At 38.8% G+C, this 25,686-nt stretch overlaps 1 protein-coding gene across 2 annotated transcripts in view; it reads left to right on the forward strand.

Moving 5' to 3' along the window:
- The window catches only part of IPMK (inositol polyphosphate multikinase), a 37,841-nt gene extending 13,195 nt beyond the window's left edge, over window positions 1-24,646 (forward strand). Inside the window, exons 3-6 of one of the 2 annotated variants that reach the window (XM_079312527.1) lie at window positions 5,163-5,259; window positions 10,126-10,298; window positions 18,040-18,121; window positions 19,053-24,646. In XM_079312527.1, the coding sequence (XP_079168653.1) occupies window positions 5,163-5,259; window positions 10,126-10,298; window positions 18,040-18,121; window positions 19,053-19,687 (987 nt within the window). In that variant the 3' untranslated portion in view covers window positions 19,688-24,646. The remainder of the gene's footprint in view (window positions 1-5,162; window positions 5,260-10,125; window positions 10,299-18,039; window positions 18,122-19,052) is intronic. The other variant, XM_079312528.1, reaches the window with a different exon arrangement.
- Window positions 24,647-25,686: the final 1,040 nt, after the last annotated feature.

Raw genomic sequence — 25,686 nt, forward strand, 5'->3', positions numbered from 1 at the left:
TCCAGAGAAGGCTGTGAAGTTGCTGAAGGGACTGGAACACCTTTCCTGTGAAGACAGGTTGAGAGAGTTGGGGCTGTTCAGCCTGTAGAAGACAAGGTTGTGAGGAGACTTTATAGCACCTTTCAGTATCTGAGGAGGCCTCAAGGTAACTGGAGAGACACCCCGCATCAAGAGCAAGTTGCTCAGGGAGGTCTGACTTTCCCAAACCTGGCAATGTTCAAGGACAGGTCGGACAATACCTTGAGCAACTTGATCTGGTGAAAGGTGTCCGTGCCTATGCCTGGGGATTTGGGACTACATCATCTTTGAGTTCTTTCCAACTCTTAACATCCTTTGATTCTGCAATTCTGTAAATGGCAGTTAAAATGGAATGCTTTGGTCTGGCACGTGGACAGTGAGCCAGTTTAAGGTGCTCACGAGGCTGTGGGACCAGCTGTATGCTGTCACTGTTGGTGGGGAGGCATGGAAATGTGTATAGGCCTATGATAGTGCTGTCTCTGAGTGGCTGAACCTACCATCAGTCTGCCCCAGCATGTAGTTGCTGCAATACATTCCTTCTGTGGGCTCCTGCAGATTGGACAGCTTTCAGTGGATATGGTTTTTTTTTCTCCCTTTTTGCTGTACATCAGAATTGTCATAGCTGGTTCTAGTGGTGTTGCCATGTCATGGCTCCAAATAACAGCTGCCTCTTCCAGTCCTAAGAAAAAGAAGCCAGCCTATGTCTGTCAGGACTTGGTTCTTGTTTCTGTCTCTTTGAAATGTAAAATTAAATTTTGCTTATTTAAGTGTAAGTGCTTCAGGATTCCTCCCAACTCTTGTTCTCTCCCACTCCTCTGTGTAAATATTTAGCTGGGACCTGATTACTTTCTGGGAAAGAAAAAAGAGTAAAGCTAGATGTTCTCAGAAAGTGGGCCAACCATACTAGCCACTTTTCCCTTTTGTTGTATTGTTCTACCATTCAACTTTCAGTAATTTCAGTGATAATTTAAGCTTGAATAGTTGGAGCTACTTAAAAAAATATTCTTGGAGCAGAGAGTTTGTATTAAAACACTCTGGCTGCTGGCTTTGCCTAACTTGCTTTTGGGTCTGTGAGCTTTGATGTGATGATGCTGGTGGTTTCTGACCACCTCTGTGTCTTCCCTCAAAATCCCAAGCAATATCCATATTGCAGCACATAGTGCATTTCAGTAACAGAGCTGCCTTTTGGCACAGTAGTTGTGAAGACAGATGAGAAAGCTGGTTGTACTGTTCTTCTGCTAGGGAGTAGTAATTGCCTTTCTGCCTTGAAAGTCACTGGATCTCCCTTGCCTGCTGGTAGCTTGAGTTTTGCAATGGGCAACTTCAGGTCAGCTTCTCTCCAGCTCTGTTGAGCGTGTTGTCAAGGAGAAAGGAAAAATAAGAACGTGATAAATGTTTAGTGTGTTAAAATTGAAAGCTCCTTACCAGATGACCAATAGTAGTATGTCTTAACTGTTTTTTTTTAGTTTATGTTCTCTTTATTTTGGCCTCTAGTGGAGACTACCTAATGTAGTATGAATTCTGCTAGAGTGTGTTGTACATGCATTTTGATACAACTGAAATGAATTCTGATTAAATTACGGAGTAGAGACCTTGATTTGCAATTTGCCATGTATTTTTTGACCGTTCATTTAATCTCATTACCTATTTTAAGAGGCTGCTTAACAGGTATTTGTGAGGGCAACAATCTCTATGTTCTCCTGAGTATCTTTAAGAATTGTCTTTGACTTAAGAATGCTCTCAAGTTAATTGAAGACGCCAGCTCCTATGCAGTTGAAGCTGAACATACCTGACTGTGCTAGTGAGTTGTGAACAGGGGAGAGGCTGAAGGGCAAGAAAAAGCTCAATTCCAAGGAAAGAGATTGGTGATGAAACATGATCTCTGGTTTTGCAACAAAGGCTCTTACATGTCCACTACCCTCCTCCATGCTCAGCAGGGTGACTTGCAGAAATTGTAGGGAAGTGTGAGTAGAGTAAGCAAATTTAAACTTGGTTTGTTGTTAATCTTTAGTTGCCCAGGAATCTTGTGGAATGAAAGATCAGATGTGAGTTTGCTGTCTTGTGAGCCTTCTTTTACTTCTGATGGGGTATGGCCAAATGCCTGCTTACGTTTTTGAAAATCCTTTACTGCCTTGCCTCTGCAGTAAGTTGTTGTGGGAAAGAAAGAGGGACTGGATAATCTGTCTCTACCCAACTTATTTCTAACGGTTTTGGAGTAACCTGCTGCAGATGGTGCCTGTGTATAGTATTTATATAGTTTAGTGTTATAGTATAGTGTTATAGTATAGTTTAGTTTTATAGTATTGGTTCAGCATTGCTGCTGGTGGCTGTGCCTGACTGCAGCCTTTTGGGTGGTTCTCTTGGCTGTTGAAGATTTGAAGCTCTACTACACCCTCAAAATGGGTTAGTGTTTGCTTTGTCTCTTCTAAATATGTTTCCATGCCTGGGGCTTCAAATCTTGCTCGGGCCAAGCCTAAATTGGACTATGTAAAATGCAAATGTGGATGAAATAAGATCTGCCATTTTTTGGCATTATTAGAGTTTGACTTGTTGATACACATGACCAAATGAGTGTCTCTCTGTGAGATTTTTGAGGCCTATTTTCACAGCTTTCATTTTATGGAAGGTAAGATGGCCAACCCATTACTATGTGTTTGGTTTTTTTTTTTCCTGACTCCTGAGAGACTTTTGACTTTGTCAAAAGTGTGTACCATCTTTACTTGAAAATCCATTTATGTGATCAGATTGTGGGAATAGATCCTTATTTGTTTAAACACTCTTTCTTTCTGTATGTATTTTCAGTGAAAATTATTGCAGTCTCTTAAATATGGCTGCATATTAGGTAGTAAATTAAGCAATTTGGTATAATAACATTTAGTGGAACAACACTCACAAATATTTCACTTCTGAAGTTATTGTGGTATGAGATTTCGAATATAAGCAGAGCTGGCTCAATGCCAGTCATTTTTGTGGAAACAGTTTCTGTGGACACACAACTCAAACCATGATGGTATCAATTAAAAAAAAAAAGCCAGAGCTATCTGAATTGTAGAACCAGGCAGACATGAATTGCTAAAATCACAGCTGCTGTTTTAGCCTCAATTTTTTGACCCTTGCACTTGCCTGGTATAGCTGGCTGATATAGAAGTCCAGAGGGGAATGCCATGTGTGCTCAGGTAATTAGTCTGTGATATAGTATATACCAAATGGAAGAGGGGGTTAAGGTTGCCCTAGCATCTGTAAATCTTGCATTTGCTAATTTAAATGCATGACTTGGCTGTCATGCACTTAAATGGATGGTAATTTGGAGGGAAACTGGACTTAGACATACAGTTATGTGTCATCCTCAGCGGTCAGGCCAGATTGTTGAACCATGACACATGAGGAGAGATCAGGGCCCTGTGATGTGACACCATGTCTTAAAAGATACACTGCAATCAATTTCTATATAGTTACGATATCAACAGTAGTGGCAGAGGGTGTGGTGTTGGGTGTACCTTAGTGTTTTACGATACACTGTGCATATTTGGGTGGTTTGAGCTTTCAAGATTCTGTCCCTTCCATTACAATCTTTTGAATGGGGCATATGCTATGAGTTAAAAGAGTGGGTCGAATTCAGTATCTTAGCATACAGTCAGCGTGGGTGTATCATGCTCTTGGTAACTGCCCACTAACAAGTGAGGGTGTCAGAACTGTGGCTGGTGCAAGCCCTCCATTAGCTGTGGAGTAGTCCTTCTATTAGAAGCACGCTGGTGATTTGAGTTTACTTAGTTTGAGATTTAGGTCAAACTCAATTAACTAATATTAACACTGCTGCTGCATGAGGTGCTATCTTGAGTTACTGGCACTGATGAGGATAGCCAAGGCTTGCCTTGGTGCTCCAAATAGCATCTGCACTTCAGGTCTATTTTTTTTTTTCCTCCATAGCTGTATTAATGTAACAACACTGCAGGCATATATTTTGCATTACCTCCCTTTTGTAGTTTCTATTGCTAGGTATCCCCCCCTGTAGTTAAATGTGGCCTGGCACAATGAGCTGAGCCAAGTCTGCAGAGCTGTTAACACCTGACATTTTTTTGTCTCGCTGGCAGCTTTGCAGTGGGGTTTGGCTGCACTGCAGAGACAGCAGAACCCTAAACATGCCTCATTCACTGTGCAACATCCATAGGTATTGCTGTGTGGCCATGGTATGGGTGAAGGGAAGGACACCACTCTAATAGCAGCACAACTGGAAGATCTCTATGGGGAGTGGGATGAGATGGTTCCTAAATGCAGTAACAGTCACTGTAACCCCTACTGGTGTGGATATAGATCCTTTGGTCTACAGAGCATGTGGAAGTGGGTTTAGGCAGTCACCTATGTCTGGAACTACATCATTGGTGAGATGGGGGGAATCTGGGCAAGGGAATGGTTTTGAAACCCTCTTAGCGATGCCACAAACTGGTAAGAGTCATGCAATTCCATAACAGATAGTATCCAAAACTTGATTTTAACTGCAAAGAGTTGTTCCTTCAGGAATATAAACCTGCTGCTGTTTCCAAACTGTTACTATTTTTACTATGGAAGTTGAAAAAATTGTTGAAAGTGTTAAAGCAAATGAAAAGAAATATACTTGAATTGCAGGTAGTCTGTGTGATGTAGCTACAGCATGAATTGTCTTGGAGAAGACAGGAAAATGCTATCTAGTCTGCACTTCCGTACTTTGCCTGATATAAATTTAAAAGATTTGGGTATAGAATATGAAGCAGTTACCTATATAGTCTTGAAGGCAAATGTGAGATCACCTGTTGAAGGTGAAGGCTTTGAATTTAACAGTTACAGTTCTGATTTTTATTCAAGTTAAGACATAAATTGTGCTTGGCATCGTTGCCACTTTAAAATTTGAAAGAGAGGATACTATTCATTTATGTTGGACTGTGGTAATTATCATCTTCATCTTGTATGTTTTTTAAATGTAAGGTAAGTATATTAGACTTAGGAAAACAAAGTCTGTAAGAAACTATAATTACAGGACTATTGGAAGTTGTCATGGTTTAGCCCCAGCCAGCTACCAAGTATACCATGAAGTTACTTGTTCACTCCCCCACCAGCAAAAATAAATGTTTAAAATTATGATCTCTCCAACCCTCCCTATTTTATTTCAGGTCTATGACTCCAACTGTTGCGACAGCATTCTTCTGGAGCTACGGGAATATCTTCCAAAATACTTTGGTGTCTGGTCACCACCTACTACACCAAATGGTACTGTTCTAATTTAATCTCTTAATCCAAACCTCCTGGAAACATTTGCTGGATACTAATTTTTGGCAGTTGTGAGCTCCTTAGGGTTTTTTTGGACTTGTTTTGGAAACCACTAACATTCCCTCTAATAATTAGTTCTATTTTTCAGTCTTGTGGCTGGATTAGATCTTTGGAGTCTTCCTCCCAGGAAAGATTGGGTGTGGCTGTGCAGCAAGGGTTTCCTGAGTAGCTGGACCTGATGCACCTTGCCCCAGAGCTCCTGCTCAGGGTGGGGTCATGGTGGAGGAGTGGGCTGGTTGCACGGTTATGTTCAGCCAGGCGATCAAGGCAAGAAGCACTTTGTAGGTGTGGAAGAAAGGAAAGATGTGTACTCTGAGACTGAGGAAATATTTAAACTAGAATCTGCTGCTGTTTCTCCAGAGGTTGAATCCTATCACTGTGCCTTACCACCCAAAGCACTTATTTCAGCAGATGCCATGGTGGGGAGTTTCGCTTGTCATCCTCTGTTACTTGTTTGAATGAAGATCTAGTGTCTTAAAATTTGTGTTTGTATAACATTAAGGGTCAGGAAGAAAAGGCTGTTTTGGTAGAACAATTGGAAGATTATCTATTTACTCTGGAAGAGACATTTTTGTATTAAACATTCTTTTGTCTTCTGGGAACTTTCCGCCTTCACACTGGGGAAATGGAGCTTCTGGAACACACAGAAAAAAAGGGATGCCATGGAGTCTGTCTGAGTACGTGGGCACCAAACTAGATGCCATGCTCCTTTAAAATAACTCTGTCTTCTTCTGCTTATGCTGTCACTTGATAGACTTGTTTTCCAAAGAAGTAGTAAGACAGTATCCAAAGACATGGTGTAATATCTACAGGAAAAAATGAAAGGAAGATTTTGGTAGTACCAGCAGTTTCTTAGCTCAGATTTACCTTCATGCTTTCCTGTTTGGTGCTAACTCAAATAGCTCTACAAGAGTTATCTTTTTCCTTCCCTCACAATTTGATGTGTCACAGAGTTTACTAAATGTTCCCTCTCAATTGCAAATAATTATTTTCTATTTGCAGTATGATTTTAAGATGTTAAAATATGTGGTCTAACCAAGAGACAGTAATTTGACACATTGCTCATTTGGTTTGGGGATTCAGAAGTACTGTGCACCATGGGGCTGGGTTTTGGAAGGTTGCTATCAATCATTCAGACATAGGCAGTAGAAATAACCGTTTAAGGGAGGAGAAACTTTTGATTTTGTTTGTTTTGCTTCTTGAAAAGGCTGTGCACTATCATGAGTTCTCTTCATAGAAAGCTGTGTACAACTGTTCAATCAAAACCCTGCACTGCCAACTCTGTTATCTGTAGTATTAATGAGCTTTGTGTAGTCTTGGTAGAAATCCAAGTTGCTGGAGATGATGGAGCTTAGCAGACAGTATGTGTATCTTGTTCTTAAATGTAGATTGAAGATATATTTGTAGGTTTGCTGCAGTCTTGACATTAGAAGCCTGACCTTTCCCTTGGCAGTCATTGCTCTGCAGGCTCTGGGATCACATCTCCATATAACCCAGTAGCAGTGAATCCAGTAATTTCCTATTCTTACTAAATTGGTGATAGAAGACTTCTATAAAAAACAAAACTTAGTCCACTCTAAACTTGATTTGTGACTATCCATGTGACAGGTAAGTAGAAATTGCAATTTTTAAAAAATTTATTTCCTTAGAGAAATATTTAGGAAGAAGCATCAGCTTCTATACTGAAAAAATAGGTGAGTAGATGAAATTGCTAGCTAAAAGGGGTGAAATATGTGAAGTGTAAATGAGAATATAAGAAATGTGACAGAAAAGATGGACTCCCAGTATCAATATAATTTGTAAAGTAGCTCCTGTTCCATTGAAATCACATTGCTACTGCAAAGGAAATGGAGGTAGAGGTGGGATGCTGTTTTCCTAAGGTCATCTAAAATGGGTTGGATTTGAAATTTAGCTTCACTGGCATTGTGGGTATTTGCAGTTTATTCGCAAAGCAGTGGAAAAGTTGTTATCAAGATGTAGAAGCCATCTGCTGCTGAATTTTCTGAGTGTGATGCTTGCTTTTCTGAGTGTTGTTGCCTGTACTTTTTTTTTTTTTAAAGTAACTTCACTGCTGCTCATTTCATACTGTTACCTAATTTTGTTGCCTAACCTGAGAATAGGATAGATACATATAACCCAGCTTCAAATCTTTCATTTTTTCCTTTGTTACAATGGCGGGCAATTGAGGCTCTTCTTTGCTTATTCCTATGTTTTGAGAGATGTCTCCCAAGTTCTGGAAAAGAATCAGATACCTCAAGTGATTTTTCTCTTCTGTCTTCAGTGAGGACTGAATGCACTGGTGTGTCTGTGCTGAAGTCTGCGGTGGTTCATGCCATGAATACTTCCTGAATTTAGGTGGTCTTTTGGTTTATCTCCTTTGAGACTGTAAAAAATATGTAAAGAATATGTCAAGCCACACCTTCCTGCCATCCTGTAAATAGAAAAGGGCAGGGCATGTCTCTGATGAATGATTAATTTAAATCCTTGAAATGTGTGGTTAAGACTATCTAGCAATACTAGTTTTAATATAAAAATCTTTATGAATTACTCTCTCCCTGGGAGTTGTTAATTTTATCTAGTTTTAGATGGCAAATACATTATTTCCTGAAACACACTGGATTAGCACGGCACTACATAATAATTATAAAAGTCTGAATTGCTTGAAAAATCTGCAAGTTTCTGTTTAACCAAGCAAGGAGAGGGGAGGAGAGCACCAGTACCTGGGCTGAGGTGCAGACTCACAGATGCCCTTGAAAAGGACATTTATGGTCAGAGCTTCAGAGACTTGCAGTAACAGACTTGAAAATGGAGAGCAGTTGATACATATCTGAGGTTTAATTTCATTTGTCTTAGTCTCAGTGCTTGGAGATATCATAGGGGTAATTGCTGAAGTGAAGATTATTGTGTATATACCAATATTGTGGGTTTAGGAGCTGTTTCATTAGACTGTTGAATACAGCGCAAATATGCATCAAACAGTGCCAAGAAAAATTGGATGTAAACTATTGATCCATTTGTTTAAAGTAACGATGAGAAAAATGGTGTGGTATGGTATAGTATGGTGCTTTATCTGGGTGGCATTGTATGGTGCTTTATCTGGGTGGCATTGCTCACCCAACAAGGCCAGACAGCTTTATGAGAGCGGAGAGGTGTATTAATAACAGGCCTGATTCTGAGCTAGTGGTTAGCTGACAAGAAAGATTTAATTCCAAGAAGTGTGAGAGAGGTGAGAAATTTTTGGGTAATTTACAGGCTTTGCCAAATAATTAGTGTTTCCCAGAATTGGTGTTATCTACAAAGGCAATTTAATGCTTAATTGGAAAAAATATTTATTGTTACATTTTTAGGATGTTGGTAATATAATCTAGTTTAAGACATCTGAAACAGGGTGGGGGAACAAGGAAGTGAAAGATATTTAAGACTTAAGTATTTGGGAGGTGCTGAATGTTGGTGCTGTATGGTTAATAAGCAGGAATTAGACCGATGCAGTAGACAACTGCAGATACCCATAGGTAACTATGGAAATAGATGTTTTATACTACTTATTTTAGGTCTGATGAAAACATTGCATCTTAGCAATTTGTATTACTTTATTTATAGCAGTTGATTCTGGAGTGCTCACAGCATGCTCCAAAGCATTTTGGAATTGGTGGTGAAGGACTGCAACCCTTTTCTGAGATTTTTTTGCATTTACTGTCTTTCCTCACTTCCTGTGTAAACCTGTGGCTTTTTGCTTTTCAGAGCTATGTGCTGAAACCTTGAACTTTATTTAGTTATTTCTGCATTCCTCTTTTTAAACTTGAACTAGTTTTGCTTTCTCTTGCAATCCCGTTTTAGATCATGCTGCAGGAATGGGGTATAATACAATGGTTTTTTGTATTTGAACTGCATTAAAGCCAAAGAAATACATCTGTGGAATACACTGTACTGGAAAGAAAACCAGACTTTAAGTTTGTGCTTGGTGACAGGTAGATTTACAAAGTACTTATGAAGAATGAGACTGGTGTTGAGGCTGTGTGTTGCCTTGCTTATGCCATGTCCTGGCAAGGACCAGAGTTGGATGCAGCTGTCTCCCAAGCAGACTTGTATGGGAGCTGGGTGGGTACTGAAGTCCATATCCTTGTTGTGTTCTGATAGTGAGTGGCGAGTCATGCTGGTAATGATTATTTTCGTCAGGTTTTAGATACTCCTTTAAATCTTAAGGCACTTCAAGTATTTTGGGGGTTTCATAGTCCAGCCACCCTCCCAAAGGAGCTGTTAGAAATGGATGAAAGGCAGCCTAGGATTTCAAGAGCTTTTTCTCTAAAAAGTGTGCAGTGAGAAATGAGTGCAGATAGGAGTGGGATAAAAAGAAGTAAAATAATCTGCAAGTCAGCCCCTGAAGGCTAGGACAGAACACTTCATTTTTAAAATGACACAGGAGACCATCTGACTTGCACAATCAGCCACACAGCTAAAAAACTCTGCATTTATATGTGATTAGTAATGTTGTTTATAATATGTTAATGACTTAATAAAAGCTATTCATGTATTTTATCTGGGCAATAATTTGAATTTGAATGCTAGGTTAACACATGTTAGTTGTTTGCAATTTTTTAAAACAAAGCATTTAGATTTTCATAGCAATAGAATTTGTGGATGTCAGTGACCATGATTTAGTCTGCATTCAGAGACAAATTTAATTCTTAAAGAATTTATGTGATATTAAGTCTTAAACTATTCACATTCCTTCTCAAGTGCTCAGCAGAACCTATGTAATTATTTTGCTTTGACACACTATTTACAAAATTTTTTATTTTTTGACAGATACATACCTAAAACTGGAAGATGTGACCCGTAAGTTTAATAAGCCCTGCATAATGGATGTAAAAATAGGTCAGAAAAGTTATGATCCTTATGCTTCAGCAGAGAAAATACAGCAGCAGGTCAGCAAGTACCCACTGATGGAAGAGATTGGTTTTTTGGTTCTTGGAATGAGGGTAAGAACTTGTTTTGTCTTCACTTCCAGTTTATGCTCAGGCGTCTTGTCCGACACCAGGTATAGCAATTGGTTTTCTTAGCAAACAACAATCCTCTTGAGTTTTACATAAATACTATATTACCTGAATATCTTGGTAGTGCTGGTATCAAGTGTTGTGTGAAATCTGTTCTGTAGCACTGCTCTGCAATTATTTAACTTGGCTGTGTCCATTAGGGCAAGCTATTTGCAACCTGGGCACTGTATATGTATACAAGAAAGGGGCTGGGTATTTAAAATTGAATATAATTGCAATTAATCCTTTACCACCACAACAGATATTTAAAATTACACAGAGGATTTTTGTGGGTTTGTTTTCTTTCAGGCTTATATCAGAGATTTACATACTGAACTAGTCTTTCTAATAATTTAATAATGAGCTGTATCCTCCTCTTTTTTCATCTTGATACTCTGTTTTTAAGCAAAAATAATTTTACATAATTTTTCTTACTTACTCTTAGGGAAAAGTAAGTAAGCTCTCAGAGATGATGCATATAGCCATGAACAGCTGCTTATGTTTTGCATTTTAAAAAGCTTTCCATCAGGAGGAAACTTCTTTTGATATTTACATACTCAAGGAGTGGCTGTCAGGGGAAGGTTAATTGGATATGCAGACATCCCTATTAACTCTTAGTACTCTTGGAAATACTGAGAGTCAATATGTGTGTATTGGCTACTTTAAAACTTCAATGTAAAGAAAAGCTGTAAGGAACATTAGTGGCTTAGTAAGAGAAATGTGTTCCTGAACTGGTAGAATTCAGAAGTAGTTTTTTCTGCAATGATAGGTACAGGAATAGTTTTCTTTTTGATGTGAGATTTATGTTTTTCTTCTCATACACAAAGCCAGGGCTGCTCAAGCTCTGCATCAACATCCATAAATGGCTGGAGACTTTGATAAGCTTCCCCTTTGCTGCTCAATAGCAACAGCAGCCACTGCATTATTGTTCAAGATAATTCTAACATCTCTGTAATGTTTTGTGCAGAACTCCCCAACTTCCCAGCTCTTAACTCTGCCTTGAGATAAGCTGCTATATAAATTATAGTGGTCACGAGTAGGAAATATGTAAGCCTATGAGCAAGAATGCGGGAGTTAAGTCAGAAAACAGACAAACAGTTTGGATGGAAAAGTAAGGTTAGAGATTACAGCTTTAGATTTGGGTGATGTTATTATGTAACCTTTCTTATCTCATTTCAAAACAATGCTTCATGTCCTTTGTTTCATGACAGTGCAAAAGGAATGATTGATTGTTTCTGTGGTATGCTTGTGACTGTGTTTCTAACATTGTCACTTATTTGTGTCTTTATCCAGTTGCAGAATTTTTTTAATCCCCTAATTCAGGCTGCATGTATAATGATGATTCTCCCAAGTAGTGCAGTTTTCCATCCAGTGTTTAGCTAAATGAGATTTGGATTTTTGCCTTTGGCACCCAATTACATGTTGGGAGTTGTTTCTGAAGACAATTGAAAAGGTTCCTCCTGCACTCACACAGTACTTGGCAAAGTCTGAATTCACAAGTCATGTTCTCTGCCTCTTGATTATGTCTTGTCTGCTTGCTTTATTTTTGCAACATTCTGGCAACATTCATGGATATGTACTGCCCAGAACAGCTCACATGCTGGATGAAGGTTGTTCTTCTTGTTTACTGGACAAAACACCATGTAACAAGGAAGTACAGGGGTTTGGTTTTAATCTCTCCATTGAGTGTTTTTTTTTTTTTTTACCAGAGAGGTGGGCTTGTGTGGTAAGTTTTTACAAGACCAAGAAGGAAAGAGCCAGGAAAAACAGAGAATGTAGTTATGGCTTTTCTATAACACCCATAGCATGAGTTCTCATGAAGAGATACAAGCAAAAAAGTGTTATAGGTGGGGGTTTTACCCCAAAATCTATTTACAGTGTATTTTTACCCAAAAGGCTGTTGAAACAGATTTTTCTTATGCATTGCTAAACAAGCAGTTGTCTGTTCATATATAAAATATGGATGGTGTGTGCTTGAAAACAGGAGTCTCCGGTCTAGCCCAGCATCAGTTTATGTACACAATTCTGGCATTTTCCCTGTGTTTAGCTTAACACATTGAATAGACATAATAAATGCATGGAAACACATTTAGAAAGCACAGTTATTTTAATATCATTGTTTAAAAACACAATACTGTAGTTAGTGGAGAAGTTCCTTTCTCCAACAGATGACCCTGGAAGTTTCCAAGGCCAGGTTGGACAGGACATGGAGAAACCTTCTTTAGTGAAATATGTCCCTGCCCATGGCAGGGGATTGGAACTGGGTTCCTTTGGAACCAGATTATTCTGGGATTCTGTCAGAGTGGATGTTATTTGTTATGAAAGTAGTTAGACTTAATATAGAGATTGAAAGTCTCAGATACTATTGCAATAACAAAAACACAAATTATAGTATGATTTCAGTAGTGGACATACAAACAGGTAAATAATCTTTTCACAGTATGTGCAATGTTAAATACAGAGCATTCTGCATGCTGTTGAGCACGAAGCACAATGTGTGGGCTGTGTTCTCATTTCAGATTCACTGTCATTTTGGAATCCACATTTCCCAGATTCTGCGGATTTTCTTTTGTCTCCAGGACATTGATTGCAATCTCCCTTACTCCAAAATATTTCTGAAACACTCTTTTTAAAGCACAAACTGATGATTGTGTAATTTTACCTGTGTAATCCATAATTGACTTCTATTGTTTGTGCCTGTGAACATGCAGGCAGTAATGTATAATAATCAAAGCTGGTTTTACAAGAGCATTTTCTCATCTATAGCACGTAATTCTGCAGGGTATTTCCAAATTGACTGTAGCTGACTCTATTTTATGAGATTTTTATTAACTCTTTTTAGTATTGTGGTAATTTTCAGTTTTGAAAATTAGATTTAGGAGGGAAGATTTAACAAGATTTAGGAAGGAAGTCATAAAAGTATTAAATCTTGCATCCAGTGTTCAGATTCTTCTACACTAAGAAATTACCAAAACTGGGTTTTTTACATTTATAAGTCTAATTCAAGCTTTGATGTCTAAGAAAACAAGACAAAGCAAAGCAAAACCTAAAAGAAAATGAACCAAATATCCATGAAATTGTAAATAAATAAATAAACAAAACCCTAACCCAAGGAAACCAACTGAAAGCCCTGGAAAAAAAAAATCTTTCCAGCTGGATCTGGTGGTCCTTCATTACATAAAAGAAATTTATTCTAATGAGATGCTTTGTGCAAGTTCTGGGAGACTGTAAAATTACTGTATTAAGACTAAAATTACTGTATTAAGCTATTTTTAAGATGATTCATGATTTAACTGCAGCATTGTCTTTTATTTAGGAGATTAATAGCCTGTTTTTTCACTGAATAAATGTCAACATAATTTCATTCTACAACATTTTTATGTACGGACTTGACTGAAACTGTATGTTGACTGTCAAAGCACTTAGTCATATGAAGCACTCAATCAAAGTAGAACAGAGGAAAAAAAAGGCAAAATGAGCAGACTAAAAAGAAACTTCTGTGTAATGTCTAAACACTTGCTCACCCTTACCTTTATGTGACTTTTAGGCATATTTACAGAAAAAAGTCCAAGGGGTGAGAGGCTTGGCCCTTGGCCCTGTGAAGTCTGGGTATCTTGAATCTCCATGTCCTTGCGTAGGACAGCAGATCCCAAACTTCCTGTGCGTGGGCCATGCAAGGGTGCAGAGGTGGGCATTGGGACCTGCACAGAAAGCTGCTTCCCAGGCACCATGGGAATGTCAGTGCCACACAGGTCTGTATTGTGCATGTTATCAAATCAATCCTCGCTCTCCAGGTGCTCTGTAGTGTTCTACAGGCCTGCTCAAAATAGGTTGGGATTGTTTTTCCCAGTTTCTCAGTGATTAGCAGATATTTTTTGCAGATGTGAAAGAGCTCTGCAATGCACTGAATAGGGATTTTAATTTGTGCCAGCAGTATCTCCCCCAAACAGTTCTTAACATGTATTTAAATTATACTTCCCGGAAGTCAGGGAGTTGCCACAGTATTGAACACAGTATGTACATTTTTCTGCCTTACCATGGACGCTAGTACTGAATTACCATAATTAACATTACATAACATTTGATACCTGTTTGCCTTCAATTTAATGTCCTAAAGCTGAAGAGGCAAGGTTTCCAAACTCTGTATCTTTGCTGAGACCTTCCAGAGGTTGTGATTTTTTAAAGATGATGCTGCACCAACTTCTTATTTTAAGGTTTCCATCAGTCCAGAAACATCAGATGAAGGAACTGTGACTGTAAAAAGGGTGCAAAAATGAAGGAACTGTAATTGAAAAAAATGTACAAAAAGCTATTTTGGTGTGTGATTAGCACTGACTGAACACCTCACAGGGAGACAAAAGCCAAGTGCAGGTTTATAACATCTGAAGATAATTTCCCTCAACAGTTAATGGTCTGGATTTTTTTCATGTGCTGCCCATACAGAGTCACTACTACAGCTAATTGTAAACTGCACCTGTTAGCTTGCTGGATTCCAGAGTCCTTTGTGCAGGAAGCTGAGTCGGTGTCACTTAGGACAGATATGAACACATACAAGAGATCCCAGCTAATTCATTGAACCCTAAGTGCAGATGTATCAGGGGTGTGTTAAGACCCCAACGAATCACATATATACATCCAGGAGATTCAAATTCTCTATACAGGAAGGGTCCAGGAACAATAAAGGAACTTTTGTCGTATGGATCTCTGAGAATACTATCGTCTCCGTCTACAACCATGACCTACTAATGTAATAAGTGGGAGCTACATGTAGGCACAAGGAGAAGCCTTTGCACTTTGTCTTGCAGAGCCAGAATAGCTGTGATCTTGCATAGTAAGAATATATAAAAATGGCTGATGAAGCAGGAGGTTTTTTGAAGGCAGCGTTTTGTGTCTCATAGAATTTTCTTTGTTTTGCAGTCTGCAGGAAACCTGCCGGGGGATACAGAACAAACATATAACAAGCTGTGGCAGGTGGACGGGGAATTAGATTTTCCTGTCTAATAATTTCTTGGCTGCCATTAAGGTTACAGATCTGACTTGTCATTGTTCTGACAGAAATGGGCTAGTACAGACAGCTGCAATAGCAGGGATACAGAAAAAGCTTGTTTCAAAGGCAAAATGTCATTTTGGGAAGGATTAAAAGCAGATGATAGGTGGTGATCTGTGAACAAAAGCATGGTAGAGCAAGAAGTTTGTCAAATAGGAAGTTGATTTTAGCCTTCTGCTCCTCCAGCAGAGCCACCCCTGTGTTTGCGTGGGTGAGGGTGGAGCAAGGATTGATGTGAGTGTTTCTATTTGAGCTTGGCTTTCAGCTCCCTTGCTTTCAGAATGGGGTGTAACATATTTGTATTTGAGTGAGGTTTTCCAAGAATGTTCAACCAGTCTCCTCCTGCAGTTGTGCAGACTCACAAGCTGGTGGTAAGAGACGGTTTTTGTGATAATGCATGTCTGTTGTCCTTTAATGCCACTAGCTGCAGCCAAGCCTCTTGGTGACAGAGGGCCTTCTGGCTGCACAAGGCTGTTAAACACATACATTACACTCATGCTGTGGGTCTGGGACTTGGTGCTTTGTCACTGACTGTGACTGTTTTGTATAGTTAAAAATGTATTGTTAATGCAGCATGCACATCTACCTCAGTTTATAAGCTGTATACAAAGACATGTGGGGAATGATTTTGTTCAAATTATGAGAAGAGGTGGAGTAGCTTCTTGGGAAATCCAGTTCAGAAGCACAGGGTCTAATGTGCTGCTTCAGGGTTTCTTTGGAAAACAAAATGAACTTGCAGATCTTAATCAGCATGTTTGAGCTAGTGCCCACGTCACAAAAAAACTGTAGCTCTTATGGGAAGAGATAAGGTTCTAGTAAACAAGATTATTTGGTTAGGTACTGCTGCAGTTCTGATGTCAGCAGAAAGCTGCCCCTTGTCCAACTACTGGAGAATGCTTAATATCTTTAAAACGAAGTCACAGCTAGTGAAAACTTAGATGTAGTCATCAGATTCTTGATTCTAAGTAATATTCTTTATTTAACTGCCTTTGACTTGTAGCTCTTTAGAAAGCTTTGAAACTGCTGGTATGTTTTTGAAAGTTACTTTGGTACCTGAAATGTTTACATAAGTAATCTATGGGTTTCTGTGTTGTATGCTATACATCTTTCATATGCTTTGGAAAAAAAAAAAATCAAACAGTAAAAACTAGGTGGAGAAAAATTATTGTTCTTGTGAAAACAAAATCACAGTTGTCAGGTGCAGTTTTAGAATAACTTATCTCTGCTATGGTCTTGTTCATTTCATAGACATGGAGGCCTCAGTTTCTCCAAGTATCATAGCAGTGTGAAGTGTCTGTGCTACTGAGTGAGTTCAAACATTTAAACTTACAACTCTGTATTTTTTTACACCTTTACGCCTTTTTGCACCTTTTTACACCTTTTATTTTTTGCACCTTCAGTTCATGACTTAAAATCAGTTTCTACACAGTTTCTGTGATTTAAGTTTCTTGAGAAATGAGTTAATTACTTCTGTATTTTTGTCAAAATAAAAGCTATTTGAGACTGTTCTTTCCCAGCTGCTTTGAAAAACAGGAGGTGCAGATCTGTGTAATCATAATGGATTTGTTGTTTGGAGGGGGGAGAGATATTTTGGGGTGATGGGCTGTAATGAAAACAGGGAATTCTATTTGCTTTATTTATTGCTCCTATACCACTCCTTTTTATTGCTGCTGTTTAACTATTGTGGAATTTATTGGTTGGCTTCAGCAAGAGTAAGGCCCCAGAGGAGGGATGAAGAGCAGGCACCTCAACAGTGTGCCCTGACTCTTTCAGTGGGATCCTCTCTGTTTGCAGCAGTGAAGGGAGAATAGGACAGTGGATGGGGTGGATGCCGCAGGGATGAATGGTCTGAAAAGGTGCCAAGCACCAAGTTCCTTCCAGAGACAACTGCCTGCTTGGTAACACCATTGTTTCTGCAAATAAAAATTGTCTACACTCTCATAAATTACACTTGGGCCTTGCTGCTTCTCACATTTCTGCTATGGAAATATTTTAGTGTGAGAGAAAATATGTCTATATGTGAAGCAGTTTTGAATTAAGTTCTTGAGCTTGTACAATTTCTGATATGGAAAAAACTGTACTCATGTGAGTCCTTTCAAATGAGAGCTGAAGTACTGCTGTTGATGCTGGAACCAGCTTTTGCTTGGCTGCTGCCATTTATTTAGTGCAGCCTCATTTGTGCTGACAGTCGCAGTGGAGCTGGGCCTCGGTGGTCAAATACAGTAATTCTTACTGTTTTGCTCTTATGCTTAATAGTTTCATAGTTTTAAGAACTCAAAATAATTGCATTAAAATTTTTGTATTATCGTCTTACTGATTTAACAGCCACAGTAACAGATAGGAGTCTGATAGTTTCAGGTCTCAGTTGTGATTTGCAAGGCCTTATAAAAGAGTCCGCTGTAATGAAGTACACTGCTTTTTGCCACCTCCAGGATGCCTCTAGCAGAGGAAAGCTGTAGCTTGGAGCCCAAGGGTTGAAGGAGAGTTCTGGAGAGCACTACAGAGCACTGCTGGGCACTACAAGAAACTTAAAAACTGTGAGGGCTGAATGTTTTGTGACCTGTCTGTGAGGTGTCTCTTGCCCTGCAGAAATACTAGTGGTTCAAAATACATAGGGAGCCCCCTTCTTGCCTCTTTCAGGTGTACCATGTGTCTTCGGACAGCTATGAGACGCAAAACCAGCACTACGGAAGAAGCTTGACCAAGGAAACAGTGAAGGACGGTAAGTAAGGGAATTGGGGTGTCAGAACATGGTGCGCTTGGATTTTTCATTTAAATACTTATTTATAGAATCATATGGAAAAAATAGTCTGGGCATTCCTGTTTTAAAAGTCGATTTTTGTCCTCATGTCAGATGGGTCTTTGGCTGTTCCCTATAGTATTTGAGCTGCCTGTCAATCTGAAATTAAGTGTGAGGTTGGCTGCAACAGCAGTGCAGACTATAGGAATTTCCTCCTTATGTCTCTTATTACTAATAAAAGAGAATTCTAGAATTCAACTTCTTTGCAGGTTTGAAACTATAATGAAATAGGAATCTAGAAGTATGACCTATTTTTGTTATAAATACATTTTTTTCTCTATTTGTCTCCTGTGAATATCTATTTTCTATTAGAAAGCTACTACAAAAGCATCTTTCAATTCAAAGGACTTTATCAGCTAAGTCAATCCATGTGTTGCTCTACATTAACAATTAATAAAAATGCTGCCGTCATAGGGCTGTCTGGTGATAATTATTGCAAACTAGTTATAAATTGATACCTGCTCATCTGTCCCCCAGCAAGGGACAGAAGGTGCACTTATAAACACACTCATAATAAAAGCTGCTTGAGCCTCTTTGTGCATGGAGAATTTAATAGATTGCTGCCCTAAACTGTCCAGACATTTGTTCAGCTGACCTGGGAGCAGGAACTATGTTCATTTACTGTTTGTTTTACATACAGGCCAAGCTGTAGTATTACACAGCGGGTGACATGACTGAAGGTTTCAGAGTTCTTAGGTACACTTTGGGTTTAGTTATAATTGCCTGAACAGAAACTACCTGTATGGTGTCTATTCCTTCAAATAAGAACTATTCTCATTGCAAAAGGAAAAGAAAATTGTTTGTTTTATGCTCAGATTTGAAAATAATCCCAGTATGTCTGTATTTCTTGCAGGCATCTCAAAGTTTTTCCACAGTGGGTACTGCTTGAGAAAAGATGTGGTAGCTGCCAGCATCCAGAAGGTTGAAAAGATTCTCGAGTGGTTTGAGGGCCAGACGCAACTCAACTTCTATGCAAGCTCGTTGCTGTTTGTCTATGAAGGTTCATATCAAGTGACAACTGTGCGGTTGAGTGATGTCACCTTGGCAGAGAAGAGAAGAGTACCCAAAGGCCTTTTATCAGGTGGAGATGTATTGGAATATAATAATAATATTAATGTAATAAATTCTACAGAGAATGGAAAAATTGAAGCCTCTGTAAGTAAAGGCTTGTCTAAATTTTATGCACTTCACAAAAAGGCATGCTCGAAGAGGCACCACAGTCAGCTCTCGCTAAAAGTTGAAAACTCAGAGCAAGACAATGTGTGGAAAGCCACCACATGCATTGCACAGGAGCACCTGAATGGAAATGTTCTACCCCAGCTGGAAAAAGTTTTCTGTCACATGCCAGCAGAGACAAAGGAAAGTGCAAATGTCGAAGTCCGAATGATTGATTTTGCTCATGTGTTTCCTAGCAACACAAGGGATGAGGGCTATATTTATGGTCTGAAGAATCTAATCACAGTACTACAAAATATTTTGGATAACTAAATTCTTTGCTATGTTTTTTATTGGGGGCCAATGATAAAGAGCAACAACATGAATTTCTGCACTTGTAATGCTGTATAACTGGGTTTATATTGTTCTATATTTTATTTGTCTTTGTACTTTTGGTAGAAGGATTTAACTTTTTATAATTTCACTCAGGAAAAATATTGATAGTTCATTAGGAAGTGTGAAAGGATGAAGATAATTGAGATAAAGTAGGATAGGTAAATTAATAGAATGAAATGTATGTGGTTGGCTTAAGTCCAAGGACTACCAGAAGCAAGGGTTATGTTAGCTCTTTTAATGACTTTAGCATAGATGACATTTTTGCCCATTTAGCCTTGACACTGAGCCACATCTCCATGAAGAGGTGTTTAGAAGATAGACTGAAAATTGCAAGGTAGAGGATTGATATCCTCAGTACTGCCCTTGTGTTTACTGTATTTGAATAACTGGAGAAACTCTGCTTGGAGAGAAATCCCGTTCTGTGTCAGCAGTCTCACCTGAAGCCAGTGCATCCCAAAGTGCTTTTCCATGTCACGGGACAAAATTTCAGCCCTTCCCTCTTAGTAGATGTTCTGTAGCCGATGTTTACCACAGATGAGCTACCATGTAATTTGTGTTGAGGTGCTAAGAAAATGCTGGAATACAATACCATAGCAGGCTTAAACTGCACAATTTCTAGAGAAACTGCTTGTTCCTAAAAATAAGTAAAAGATGGCAAACACAAGATGTTCCAGGAACTAATTTGGTTTAGGAGGTTATGTCAGTCTGTTAATGGAGTGCCTGATGCTGTGATTAAGGAAAATATCTCACTGTTGTTCTCACAGCTTTTCTCCAATGATATTGCTTTAAAAAGCAAACTAATAGAATGGGGAAATAAGTGTTCTGGGCACATGTACAGAGCTCTGCTGGCTGTAAGCCACTTGGCATTTTTGCAGTGAGCATTTATGCTTCAGCTGCTGGGGACCACTGACTGGAACCACAAGCAATACAGGCAGAGGAGCCTCCTGTGAGATTGGTCAGCCTTGGAGCCACTAGCTATGTCACTGCTTGTGCCAGTGGAGCTGTGGCTCTCCCGTCCAGGGCTGAAGACACTGCATATTTGTTTAATGATACACAGGCAAGCTGTGTAATTTGAAAGCTGTCCCATTTCCTTCCTTGTCACAAAATTTCAACTTTTGTATGGAATACTTGAGATCAGGATGATGTATCCAAAGCAGTTTTGGTATCTCTTCTGTATGCTATGTAGGTGGCTGTACTGCCATGCATATTACAGTGAGCTATATGAAAAGTGGGAATGGAGAAATCTTGCCATCCCTAGAGCAAGATTTTAATGTTTAAAGCATTTCCAGGACAAAAATGTTTTAGAATGGAAACATACATCTTTTTCATGTGGGCTTAGTGACCCTGTGGCCTTGCTGCTCTCTCTGTGTGATATTCTGCACTATGCACTCAGCTGTGTACACATCTTGGCAAGTTCTTAATTGGACATTTTTTTTCTTCATGACAGATTCATACTTTTTCAAGCAAATATGCTGTTTTAAATAAAGCTTAATTTTTTAGCTCTGTTTGAGAGCTTGGGTTAATTGGGAGAAACAGGGTATTACTGTGTGTAGAATTGCATCGTTTAAACTTTAGAGCTTGTATAGGTCAATACATTCAGGACTGAAACCAACCTTTTAGTAACATGATGTTTTAGAAGTATGGAAAAAGGGGCTTGCAGGAAGGGTGAGACCAGAGTGTTGAAAATTTTATGTGAAATATAGCAAAGTCTGAGGGGGAAAGTACCAGGAAGAGGGGGACTTTTTTCCTACCTAGTATTTCTCTTGCACCTTATAGTTAATATATTCTCAACTCTCTGTGAATTAATTTAAGCCATATTCTAGAAAGAGTTTGTGGTTTTGTTTGCTATGTCACTGGTTTCTCTTTGTTGTTCTGTCCTGTAAATAGTCAACACTAGAGTAGTCCAGACTGGTAGTGCCTTGTATGATAAAGTTACAAGGTTTTATAGGAAAATTTGGCCAAAAACATTTAAACGTCTTCATTTTTGTCCTCTGTAATTCATCTCTTCTGGATTTTAATCCATTTTGTACCACAGAAATGAGGTATTTTCTTCAAGTCAGTTATTGGAAAATTATTAGTATGCACTTATTACCATGCACTCTTCTGTCTCTGCTTTAAGATACATGTCCTTGGTGTTTGAATCCTCTTTAAGTATTGATTGTTTTGTTGGATATGGCAGTATTTGTAACATGCCCAGAATATTGTCAACCTGTCAGAATATTTGAAATAAAAAAAATTATCATTGTTTTTGTACCAATAGTTATTATGAATGTATTTCTGGTAATTTCAGATGTAGCTTGAGTAATAACAGTATTTTTCATTGGAAATTGTGTAAATAAAGCTTGCTGTGGTGATGTTTGGGCATAGTACCAACTGTGAGTTTGAGCCTACAGAGGCCTTATATTCGCACTGTTCTTGCAGATTTTTAGACTCAGTGTGTCTAGTGTCTTGTGTCTGAGCCAATTGTTTTCAGTTACAGTTGGAAATGTATTCACAGAAATCATTAAACAGAATACATAATTAATCAGAAGATGAAGAGGGAGACAGTGGGTCACTGAACTGATGGATTCTCAATGATTGATCTCCCTCCCTCTCAGCAATGCCCCTTTTCTTCTCTGGACAAAGTATACAGGACAGGCAACCATTACATGGAAATCTCTACAGGAATGTTTACAAGGCTTGTAGGTGTTTATGTCCCATAAAACAGTGGGTCGCTGCCCTAGGCTACTGTGGTGTAGCTGGGCACTAGGCTTGCTGAGGAAAATGATGATTTTAAGCAATAGGAGTTGGGTCTAGCAGAGCTGACTCTCAAAAAGGAAGAACTCATACAGCATTGTCATGGACTCTGTGAATATAGGCTTCTGAAGCCTTTCTGCCTAGGTAATGTGAGAACTGTGCTTAGGCTTACCTAATGAGAACCTGAGTTGTATAAAGTTTTATGAAAAGCATTTACAAATGTATTTTTGAATATGGGTGAAATTGCATTGGAAGTTACTATGCCACTATGAAATACTTAAAATAATTTAATTAATTTGTTTTATGAACTGGAGACTTTATGTGTAGTTGTGATTCTGATGAAACTGTTTTGTTTTTTTCTACTGTAATGCATAACTAGAGTGTTCTTTTCCATGGTCTCACAGTTTCATGGATAACTTTTTTAAAGTACTGAGCACATTAGGAAATCATTATTTTCCATTAATTTAACAGAGTGTGTATTTTCTTAAAATATTTCAGTGCGTATAGTATTGGAAGTAATGTTAACATGCTACAAATCTAGACCCCCAGTAAAACTTTCTCACCTGAAGAGAGCTCCTGATCTGAGTCTAGATTGTGCAGTTTAAAATGGGCCTTGTCAGGTGTAACAGCAGCAGTGGTGAAGGAGTGGCATCACCTACAGTGGCCATGTCAGGTGTGCAGGCATGTTTACATTATGAAACTAAAATCATTGGAGTGATTTGTTCACTTCATGATTTGAAGCACAATCAAATATACAAAGACACTGGAAGAGTGGAGACTGACATCCATGCTTGCTGTTTAAAGTTAGGACTAGTTGTTTATCCTCTTAATTTCTTTAGGGTTTTTTTTCTCCCACATGCAGTTTCCTCCCACGTGCCCTTGCCACAGGTGCCATCATGATGGAAATTTGTATTTCCTAAAAAGCTTATGCCCCATAACTCCTCTTGAAGTGCTGCTATAGAAAAACACCATAAGATGCCTCAAATACTGTGAGTATGCAGTGGAAGTGCATTTTCTCCAGAAAGAGCAGGATTGGCTGCTGGTGGACAGCATGATTTGGTGGTAGACTGGATCATAGGCTTTGTGTGAGTTCTTCACTCAAGAGTTGAAGAGGATGTTCTGGGGCAAGGTGAATGACAGCTGAACTGTGTGGAATTTTTCTTCCCTTACTGCAGTTCAGGTGGAGGTTTGGATTTAAGGAGTACAGCAGAGAGCAGTGAGAGCTTCTAAGGAGCCCTGAGCAGGACACTGGATCCATTCTGTGGCACAAAGAATGGCTATGGGTAAGATCCAAAGGCTGCAGATCTTCAGGTGTCCCACAGAGAGAACATGTTGTACTTATTCATTGGGTTAAAAAAGGATGTTATCTGGGAAATGCATTCATCACCACAGTCACGGGCCAAATCATGTGTGTTTTTCATGTTCATTACAATCTGTATATAGAAACTGTAGTAGAAAATTGTCATTGAAAGGCCAAGTATGTTTGAAAGGGGAAAATAAGCAAACTAAGGGTTGTACCACAGAAAACATGTTTCAGTAAATATCTTTTACTCTGGTCTTGTTTAGTGGAGATAGGCCTTGTGGATTTGGAGTTTAATTTGTTGCATGACATTGAGTAGCAAAGAACAAAGGTACTTCAAAACACCTTAGTTTGAATGATGTACATTGATTCAAATAGCTATTTTATTTAATAGGTCACTTTTTTAAAAATAAAGTACCTTACAAATACAATGTGTGTTGCACATGACTAAATGAAACTACAGTGCACAAAGGCACTTTAATCCTCTGGGAACTGTACTGGAACATAGATGAAACCATGTGAAATTGTACCTGATGCTGTGTTGTTAATCATTTTTGAGATTTAAAGTTCTACATTCATTATTGTTGATAAATGAATGTGTCTAGTCTAGTCTCAGTTTCTTTAATCCAGATGTCTAAAGCTGCCCCTCAATCTCCTCTGATCTGTATGTGTTTGTAATTTCATTTCCTATTTTCTGACGTTCTTGGACCATAGGAAGTGTACTTAATATTACCCGTGTTTATTTTATAGAACATTGTACTGTGCTATCTACTAACTTTTGTAACTTAATTGTTAGTGATATTTAGGGTCATTCTAATGGCTGTATATTTGGCAAATTATTAAATTTTTTCTGCAAGTGACTTGCAAGTACATTTTGTTTCTTTTAAATACAAGAAGATTGTTGAGAAAAAGTTTACTTTTACCTGCACTGATGAATCCTTCTTTCTTTCCTTATTTCTCTTTTTTCTGTGCTCTCTATAATGGGTTTCCCTTGGATTTACCAGGTTTGCTTTACTGCCGTGTTTTTGTCACAGCATCCATTGCCATTGTTTATTGGGAATACCTGCTGGGTATACAAGAGTCATCTCTATAACATATAACATATAAAAAAGAAATTCCACAATCCTTTAAAACTCATCCTGTAAAACCCTTAACAGGACCACAAGAGGCTGTATATGTTGTTGATTACAAGTCTTTTTGCATCCAGCATCAGGTCCCAAGTTTTGAAAGCATTCAGGAACAGCCTTAGTGCTTCGCTTTTAAGTTGTTTTGGTTTGCGGGGGGGGGTTTATGTTGGGAATTTTTTTGTATTTTTAATGTATTGTTTTGCTTGTCTACCACAAGTTTTCTAAATGTGTTCAGTAGTCTTAAATACTGAGGTACACATGGCTCTGTGCAGCCTTCCTTCCCATGCTCTAGAATTGGAAGAAATGATGGGTTGAGGCTGTAACTGGCAAAATCACAGTATTGTGAGAATCTAGGTTTTTTGTGTTTTGAATTTAAAAAATGAAAAGTGTTTATGCACTGATGTGTCTTGTAAAGAAACCCTATTTCTTTGTTGTTTTAAAGTGAAGCAGGAATCCCACTCCTTCATTGCTTTGTTCACGTCACTTGTCAGGGGTGTTGCCTGGCTGGGGGTTACTGTCTGTTCTTCCTTTCACACATGTGCTTGTTTGAACAACTGCACAGTGAAATATGTCAGGCAGCTGATGTGGCTGAGAACTGCCTCAGAATAAGAAAATGCCATGTGGGGAGGTGTGGAAAGGAGCTGGGGAACTGCACAGAGCCCCCACACAGGGACATCCCATCCAGGATGGACACAGAGTTCAGGCTGTTGGGGTATGGCTCTGTGTCACAACCAAACCTACTATTCTCTTAGTGCTAAGACCTGCTCCTGAGA

The sequence above is a fragment of the Erithacus rubecula genome (assembly GCF_903797595.1).
Source record: "Erithacus rubecula genome assembly, chromosome: 9".
NCBI lineage: Eukaryota > Metazoa > Chordata > Aves > Passeriformes > Muscicapidae > Erithacus > Erithacus rubecula.